This window comes from Pongo pygmaeus, chromosome 19 (assembly GCF_028885625.2).
Source record: "Pongo pygmaeus isolate AG05252 chromosome 19, NHGRI_mPonPyg2-v2.0_pri, whole genome shotgun sequence".
Classification (NCBI taxonomy): Eukaryota; Metazoa; Chordata; class Mammalia; order Primates; family Hominidae; genus Pongo; species Pongo pygmaeus.
Window position 1 is genome coordinate 73,879,405 of NC_072392.2, and position 9,286 is coordinate 73,888,690.

The 9,286-nt window shown below is 40.4% G+C and overlaps 1 protein-coding gene across 1 annotated transcript; it reads right to left on the reverse strand.

The window, feature by feature from the left end:
* Positions 1-942: 942 nt before the first annotated feature.
* KRT28 (keratin 28) lies at positions 943-8,699 on the reverse strand. The gene is made up of 8 exons (XM_054457479.1): positions 8,184-8,699; positions 7,653-7,735; positions 6,979-7,135; positions 5,866-6,027; positions 5,661-5,786; positions 2,565-2,782; positions 1,886-1,941; positions 943-1,316 (listed from the first exon to the last, which is right to left on the reverse strand). Exons 1-8 carry the CDS (start codon positions 8,697-8,699, stop codon positions 1,174-1,176), a joined length of 1,461 nt encoding a protein of 486 aa, XP_054313454.1. The 3' UTR covers positions 943-1,173.
* Between the last annotated feature and the right edge of the window lie 587 nt (positions 8,700-9,286).

Sequence of the window (9,286 nt, forward strand, 5' to 3'; positions counted from 1 at the left end):
AGTATTTGCTTCATTTGATGGCTTTTGGCTGAAGATTTTGTAAATATCTCATTCTTCGCCACTTCTCTGAATCCCATGTGACTGGAGGATTGTGAGATAGAATTCCTTTTCTTGCTGGAGATTTTCACTGGAATCAGGCCATATACCAGAGAAATAAAGGAGCTGCCTTCCTTTTAGGCAATTTAATATTTGTTGGGAATTCCTACCATACATTTTGATCCAGAAACGTATAAATAGTCATAATCACAAGAATCATGATGTTCATCAACCTCATGGGGCTTCACGTTCCAGAACAGGTGTTGGTGGGTTAAATTTGGCCTGCTATATGTTTTTGTACAGACTGTGAGCTAGGAATGGTTTTACATTTTTAAATAGTTGAAAAAAGTTAAAAGAAGAATAATATTCCATGACAGGTAAAAATATTTACAATTCAAATTTCAGCATTAATAAATTAAGTTTTATTGGAACACAGTCATGTTCATTCATTCATCTATTGTCTATGGCTGAGGTTTGTAGTTGAAATAGAGACTTTACGGCCTGCCATGCCTAAAATATTTACTATCTGGGTCTTCACAAAAAAAGCTTCTGACCCCTGTTCTAGGAAAAGTGTCACTAGCACAAGCCGTATTGCTGTGGATTTTTCTGGAGATTATCCTGTTTAGATGAGGAATGGTATTCTGGGTATCGTGGAAAGAAGAGTTTGAGAGAGGCTCTTGGTAAAATACCAGGAATGTGTCATCTAGTGGTGAGACTTTTCAGTCACAGGAGAATTTCTGAATTTTTTGATTATTTGCCCACATAGACATGGTGTGATTTAAAGATTACGCCTAGTGAATGTTTCATATTCAAATGCCATGTGGCAGTATTGACTATTATTTAAAACAACAGTGAAAGGCAATTAAAATATATTCCACAAATGTTTCTCTATGAATTAGACATAGAAAAAAATCACAAATAATTATTTATTAGTCATCAGTGAATGGAAATGAATGCACATCAACTTTTTTATTTATTGGAAACAAACACTCAATATACTGTAAAACTAAGAAAACAGGTATTTTTGCTAAGTAACTTATCTTTAAAAGTAAAAAGTGTGTATATTCTCTCTGATATTTAGAATAATGCAATTGTACAGGATCCTTTCCGAAATTATTCTTTTCTCTAAAATGACAGCTAGAAAGGAACCCTTTGTTCTGTCTTGCCGTTGGTCATTTTAGATGTCTTTTCTTCAATGGAGTGAATCCTCGATGAAAGAACTTTACCACGTTGATCTATCTCTTCAACCACTGTCTTTACCAGTGTGGTTCTGGATAAATCTAGAAATAAAACACAGGCATACATATATTCAACCAAAAAGATTACATGACAATTCCACTGCTAGTTCAATATAATATATTATGGGTATTTTTGATTGAGGGAGTAAGTATATATTTATAATAATAGCTTGGGATAGTTTTAGCCACTTGATACTTCCCATTCAGAACAGTTTAGCTAAAATTACTTAAATATTGACTATGGTTGTAGTGTATGACTGCCATTAATGTAAAAGTATTGCTGTGACAGAAATAGAACTAGAGGGTTCACGCCTGTAATCCTAGCACTTTGGGAGGCCGAGGTGGGCAGATCACCTGAGGTCAGGAGTTTGAGACCAGTCTGGCCAACATGGTGAAACTCCGTCTCTATTAAAAATATAAAAACTAGCTGGGCATGGTGGTGGATGCCTGTAATCCCAGCTACTCAAGAGGCTGAGGCAGGAGAATCACTTGAACCCAGGAGGTGGAGGTTGCAGTGAGCCGAGATAGCACCATTGCATTCCAGCCTGGGAAACAGAGCGAGACTCTGTCTCAAAAAAAAAAAAAAAAGAAATAGAACTAGATTTTATTACCTTTAGATGAATTCCCAGGGCTTCCTGATCCAAAGCCCTTTGATTTGGAGCATGAACTGTAAAAGAAATATAGTTTATTCTTTTATATTTCTGCTTACTATCACTTCAGAAATATTCATTGACTCAATGAACTCATGTGACATTTGTATGCCAAAAACAGGTCTTAGTTTTCTATAGAGGAAACTCTTAAGATTTTTATGTGTAGGAGGTGAAAGTAATTAAATGTTATCTAAAGAGAGAATATAAATAAATCTTGTTTCCATTTGATTTTTTTTTACACCCAAGAATTTAAAACTTAAGGACATACATACATATATATGGATCCAGGTGGTTTGTACAGAGTACATTTATTTCAGGGCAGCGGTGATATTAGGTATGCACTGAAAGAAGGATAAAGCCTGCTTGTGGGAGGTGGAGAGAATCTTGAAACCCACAGTGATTAACATGGACAACTGATGGGAATGGCTGCAGGAACAGTTCCAGTCATCTAAGGCAGAGGAGAACACTGTGATGTACAAGATTTGGAAGAGATGACTCTCTTCTGAAAAAGCAAGAGATGGACATGCTTTTCTGCAGTGGGAATGAAAAAGAAAAGGCTTGGAAGTATGGAAGGCTAATGGGCAGCCCACATTTGTAGCTTAAAAGAGGTAAAACCTGGATTTTCAATGGCTTCACTTACTTTCCATCTCCATCTATCAGGTGGCAGTAGGTCTCAATTTCTTTTTCCAAGTGGACCTTGACATCGAGAAGATGCTCATACTCCAGCTTCTGGCCCTCGGTCTCGGTTCTGACCTGGTGCAGCTGCTCCTCCAGGGCCCCGATCTGAGCCTGGATCTGCGCCAGCTGCGCACAGTAGTTGCTCTCGGTCTCTGTCAAGGAGCACTCCAGGGAGTGTTTCTGAGGACATCAAAGAAGCCATGGCAAGGGATGAAGACACTCTGAGGACTAGTAGAACAGTCTTTCTCAGTAACCAGCAGGATTGCTCCCTAGGCAGTCATGGAAATTTGTGAGGCTTGTCACAATCAAATGGGAAAGAAAGGAGGCTGGCATTTATGAAGTGAGGGCCAGGCATGATGGACGTGGGATCCTGACATGGGATAAATGGCCCTTTTCCCACAAGACTTTTGATGTTCCACTGGACATTGATGATATATAGGTCATATTTCTATTAAAACCAACTGATATATTAAAGCACCTTTTAAGGGTAGCAGAATAAAAAATCGATATGGGAAAACTTGTATTTTGAAATTATATATTTATTTCGGGGTTACCTGTTGTTTCCGTCTTACTCTGCTACTGTCCCCGCAGATCCACTCTGCCAGTGTTCCATGGCCTTTTGTGCTACTGCTTTTTTTTTTTTTTTCTAATCCATCCTTGATTTTCTAGCCTCTATCAAAGGTCTTTTATTAAGGTACCTGAGACTGAATGAGTGCCTTAACAGATGTGAGATTTCAAGGCAAGAGCTATATCTCATAACACAATACGGGTCATTATTTCAACATTACTCTTATGAATATCATACTTCCTCTTTGCTACTTCTACAGTCTGTAATTTGTCTTGGCACCTGTTGCCTCCTTTAATTAAGGTAATTTTCCTCTTTCCCTTATTATAGATAAATATGTCTGGGCAATTATTACTTCTCTTGATATTAATTATTATCCAAGAGTCCACCCCAACTTCCACTCTTTCATTTTCCTTTTCTTGTGTGGAGGAACTTCTGATCTTACATGGTTGAAAATGAAAGATTTATTAAGAGAAGATGCAAGGCTCTGCCTCTTTCATTACATTTTCTAGGGTAGTTAGGCCCAAGTATTTACCTAGTAAATACATTTTATCTTAAAATACTTGCTTTTTTATTGCATTTATGGTATTATACTTTAAAAAATAATTTTGTATATTTCTAAATCTATTACCTAGTGACTTCATTCTAGCATTGCAAAGAGGGAATTACACAATATTTGTCATAACAGGCAGACATTGGGTCTAATGGGGCTGAGAACCTAACACTGACTTGGAGCTACTGACTTAGGCAAACAGACGTGTTACATGGAGGGTGCTGGGCTCTCCAGGAGCAGGTAAGTGGAAGGAGATCAGGATGGCAATGAGGAGAGTAAGACAACAGGTAGCAAGACGCCAGTGAGGTGTGTGCTCGGCAGCTCAAAACTTTAATTTCCCTGGTAATGCGTCCTCCTAGGGTATTCCTTTTTATGATTGCTAATACACTCATAAGTCAGAGGGGACAGCATCTCTACTTCACAGTCTTCCACTGTGAAGGCTGACTTGTCAAAGAGGGAGGAGAACAGGATGAACTTGAAAGTTTGTACATCACAGGAAGCAAACGTGAACATTTGTGTATTTAGACAACTCCCAACTTACAAATGACTTGTGTTCTAACTCTAGGAGATCAAGCTTAGAATTCATCATAAGACAACAGGGCCTCAGGGATGTAAGTTAGGTACTATGCTCCCATTATTCAAGAATTCAGTTATGTCCTGTGTTAAGTAGGCTTTTTATGTGTGGATTATCCTATGAGCCCAAATTATAGTACCACTGGCTGCACAGACTCTAACTACTTTTTAACATCCTTGTTTCTATGTGAAAATGCTCACAATTCTGGTCTGGGGACTCGAAAATGTATTTCCATCAGCGTAGCTCAGAAATAGAGGGAGGATTCACTCACACAGCTCCTGCAGCCGGAACAGAGTCCTCAGGGATCTAGTTCAGGGAAGAAGGGAAATGGAGAAGAAAGGAAGGTTCCAGGAGCCCACAGTGGCAGGGGTGTCTCGGGTACCTGCTAGCAGCAGTGATGAGGGAGAGGAGAAGAGGGCCATCCTGGTTAAGTTAGGGGCCAGTCAGTGTAAAAACAAGTCTCCCATCTAAATCCGATATAGGGAGAAAGCACACACCTTTAGAGGGCGGCTAAATCAAAAGAATCTCCCATTGTTTTGAGTCATCTTTTCCTTCTTGGCTCACTGCACTCACTTGGGTAATAGCTGCTCTCTTCTTTATGTTACAACCTGGTGTCCTCAGTGGGCATGAAACCTCTTATGAGGAAGGGAGTCCTTAGGCCATATGCATGCCGTAATTATCAAAGTCAAGCCTTTTGGGCACTGCCAGCTCACACTGTAGAAGGGAAGCCATTTTTAATCCTGGGTTGACTCCATGCTGACATTTGAAGTAAGGCAGGAGCTGGTGGTATGTGCCCAAGTGGCTGAAGGCCTGGCTTCCAGGTGTGCCCTTGGGGATTTGACCTCCGTCCTGGACTCTGTGGCGATGAAGAGCCTGACAGTGCCCATGTGGCATTCAGGTTTGTACCCTCTCTTCCTCTGCCTGGTGAAACCACATGTGGCTTCTAATATGTATTCATCAGTATCAGGAGACGCTGGTGTGATGCTGGCTCCCTGCCCTGTGTGACTCTAGCCCCACACCGCTGATCATAGACCTGTGGCTAATTTTCTGGTGGAGCAATATTGCTGCTGTTTGTTTTGCGGACCTGAGCTGAATTACCCTGAGAAAGGATCTATGTGAAATGTCTATTTTCATGAAATGAGCACTAAGCATCAGCCAGGAAGGGAACTCCCAGTGATGTTAAGGAGAAAGAAAAAGCTCTCTTTTAAGTGTCTATGGATCTGTTTTTTCCTGCTCTCCTCCACTCTCTCTGCTAAGTATTTGCAGGCAAAGGTATAATAGGAAAAAAGATGGAAGGGCAGAGGGAAGTGCTTCTCGGAGGCTTTCTAGAATCACAGGATCCGGGCTGACCTTCGCTGTCACCTACCGTGGCCAACAGGGACTGCAGCTGGATCTCCAGGGTCTGCAGGGTGCGCCTCATCTCGGTGAGCTGGCTCCGGGCGGAAGTGGCTGCGCCTGAGTCGTGGGAGATCTGCTGCTGCAGCGAGGCGCTCTGCAGGGCCAGGAAAAAGGGTCACACGGAGTCCCCACACGCCGGGGAAGTGTGAGCAGAGGAATGGGGCCCACCTCACCTTCTCATTGAACCAGGCCTCGGCGTCCTTGCGGTTCTGCTCTGCAAGGGCTTCGTACTCCGCTCGCATGTTGTTCAACAAAACCGCGAGGTCTACCCCGGGGGCCGCATTCATCTCCACGTTCACGTTGCCCCCAGCCGCGCACTGCAAAGCCTTCATCTCCTGGAGGGAAGCAAGAGTGTGGCTTTAGGGGCATTGCAAGTTCACACTCAGTCTGAGAAGTACTCAAACGTGTTACTTTATGTCTCAAAGTTTGTGGTCAGGTGTGTAATTTATGGCACACAATTTTTTAATCGACATATTCGGTCCATATGCATGCCCATCATCTATTTAATTAGTGATCTGGTGGCCGGGCGCGGTGACTCACTCCTGTAATCCCAGCACTTTGGGAGGCTGAGGCGGGCGGATCACTTGAAGCCAAGAGTTCCAGATCAGCCTGGCCAACATGGCGAAAACCCATCTCTACTAAAAATACAAAAATTGGCCAGGCGTGGTGGTGTGCGCCTGTAGTCCCAGCTACTCCAGAGGCTGAGGCAGGAGAATTGCTTGAACCTGGGAGGTGGAGGTTGCAGTGAGCTGAGATTGCGCCACTGCACTCCAGCCTGGCGACAGAGCGAAACTCTGTCTCAAAACAAAAGAAAACAAACAAACAAAAAAATTAAGGACCTGTTAATTAAAATCACCACCACCACCAAAAACAGTCATAGCACCCCAAGAGAAGTAATTTATCCTTTTAAATGAGAAAGGGATTTAAAGACCAGAGAGTTACTCAACATATAGTTACTGAATAAATGTCAGGTTGATGAGAATAGAACAGTAGAAAAAACCCTGAAATCCTGGCCCTCATAGGCATTCATCCTAGGGATGACTGCTGTCATTTATTGAGTGATTATTATATGCCAGGCACTGTTCTGAGCGTGTGATATATATTAATTCACTGAAGCCTTTTAACATCCCCTCGTAGTAGGTAGTAGTATTAGACTAATCTGTCTATATCCGTTGGCAAATTATAACAATGAACCTGAATTACTATTGTGATTTTAACCCCCAACCCCTGCCCAGTATTTAAAATGTACAGAATTGTGATTGGACTACAGGTAAAGCTTCTCCTACCTCTTCGTGGTTCTTCTTGAGATATGTCATCTCCTCACTCAGAGACTCATATTGCAGCTCCTGGTCGGTCCTGCAGAGCGTCAGCTCATCCAGGACTCGCCGTAATCCATTGATGTCGGCCTCTACGTTTTGGTGAAGGGTGAGCTCATTTTCATACCTTGGGGGGCATTTAAGTGAATTTCAGTGCCAGTAAGACTACCTCAAGAAACAGAGATATTCAATCCCAATTGCTTTAAACTGAAAATTAGAAATTGAATTAGGACTCTAAATAGTATAAAAATATACGAAGAAAGCCCTCCTCCATTACCCCCACTCAATTCTGTACAGGATAATTGGCAGTTATTTCATCACACAAATTCCAATAGCATAATCTAGTTAAATAAAAATACACAATTTTGGAATTTTATTTTAGTTAATGTTTTTCCTTGGTTGACTAATGATTTACTGAGCATCTACTTTGTGCTTGGCAGTATTCTAAGGCAGGCAGAGAAATATATTGATATTTTGTCCCAGGAATATAATAACTGTGTGTAAGTTGATTGTAACATTATAATACAAATCCTTTTATCTTTTAGGTGATAGTTCATTCTACTTGGGATGAAATTGAAATTTTATTTAACAAATTAAATAAATAGAAACTTTTTTCTAGAGCAGGATTTTTTTCTGTCACTTACTTTAGCCTGAAATCATCAGCAGCCAGTCTGGCATTATCAATCTGCAGAATGACATTAGCATTAGTAGTAGTGGAGGAGATAATCTAGAATAAACCAAAACAGAGAACACAACAAGTAAGTATGCTTTTATGTGATTCATTATTTCAGGAAATGAAAAAGGTTACTCAAGTTTTTGCATAAAAATCTCACCTCCTTATGTAATAATCAAAATGTTTCAAGTTTAACTTTTAAAAATTAAAGACATGGTTTTACTTATTCTCATATATTCACCTAACTTTAGAACTATAATACTTTTTTATTCATATGCCTATGAATGTACTTCAACATAAACAATGGAACTAATAACATTTTAACTACATTAAAATTCATGAATCAAAGGGCCCATTTTTGAATAGTAGGAAGAATTGTTTATCTAAGTAAATAAATACAAGTTACAGATAACAGTCAAGAAGCATTTCTTATTGTATGTCTTTTGCTAGGTATTTCTTAGTTTTAAATACTTGCGTTAGTTCCAAATCTGTGATTTCTCACCTTATTCTTAAGATCCTCAATTGTTAGGTGATATCTGCTATAGTCATGATCAAGTCCACGGCAAGATCCGGGTCCGTACTTTTCATACCAACCTTTGATTTTTCTCTCTAATTCAGCATTTACCTCCTCCAGAGCTCGCACGTTATCCAGGTAGGTTGCCAAGCGGTCATTAAGATTTTGCAGGGTCACCTTCTCATTTCCAGAAAGAAGTCCCCCTTCGCTTCCAGCAAAGCCAATACAAGCAGCATTTCCAAGGGCACCACCAGCATGGCTCCCACCAGGAACACTGCCCAAGCCCCCTCCCAAGGCACAGGAAAATTCACTTCCAGCAACAGAGCCGCCATATGCACTGCTGCCTGCAAAGCCTGCACCTCCATTGGGGGGTCTGACAGATCCAGCTCCAGACCTTAAGCAAACATGCCTGGATCCATTAGAAAATCGGAGAGACATGGTGTTTTGAGGAATGTTCACCTTGTCTATGCAAAACTGTAACGTCCCAGGAGAACAGAATATCATGCACTGATGATTTCTTTGGGCTTTTATATACCTTTATTGGGGCGTTCCTATTTGAGTTACATATGCCAAAAGAAAAATGGCATCACTTAGATTAGCATAAAATTATGTATAATTGGGTGATTTAAAAAATAATTAATGTCTAACATCCCTAGGTGTTGCTTTGGGCTATTTCTTATCTTAAATATAAGGGTTTGTTCTATATTAAGTTTATTAATTTAACTTCTAATTTTGAGTGAGTAATCCTTTCCTTTCATCTAGACCCTAGGCATATACTCTCATTATCTGGCGCCAGGTATTATCAAATTTTTTATAAAGTTAAGTAAGATTATGATAGAGTTTTGTGAGGTACAGTAGGGTCTCAATTACCACTGAGGGGTACAAAGGACTGCTAACTACAGAAACAGATATTTTATCCCACCAGAAAAAAAATGTGTTATTTAGAAAACAGAGGCTAGTGACATCTCTATTCTTACCATGATTATAACATCTATTTACTATCTTGGACAATGCCACAAATGTTGATCTATTATTTTGTTTAAAATAGCATGGTTATGATGTCTGGTGCTCTATGCTAAGTGCTAAAATGA

Excerpts from the sequence above, each read along its gene's own strand:
- KRT28 (XM_054457479.1), bottom strand. The coding sequence starts at position 8,699 with ATGATATTCTGTTCTCCTGGGACGTTACAGTTTTGCATAGACAAGGTG. Across the intron at positions 1,942-2,564 it reads CTGATAGATGGAGATGGAAA|TTCATGCTCCAAATCAAAGG; the intron begins GTAAGTGAAGCC and ends TTTCTTTTACAG. Across the intron at positions 1,317-1,885 it reads CCCTGGGAATTCATCTAAAG|ATTTATCCAGAACCACACTG; the intron begins GTAATAAAATCT and ends TTTTATTTCTAG.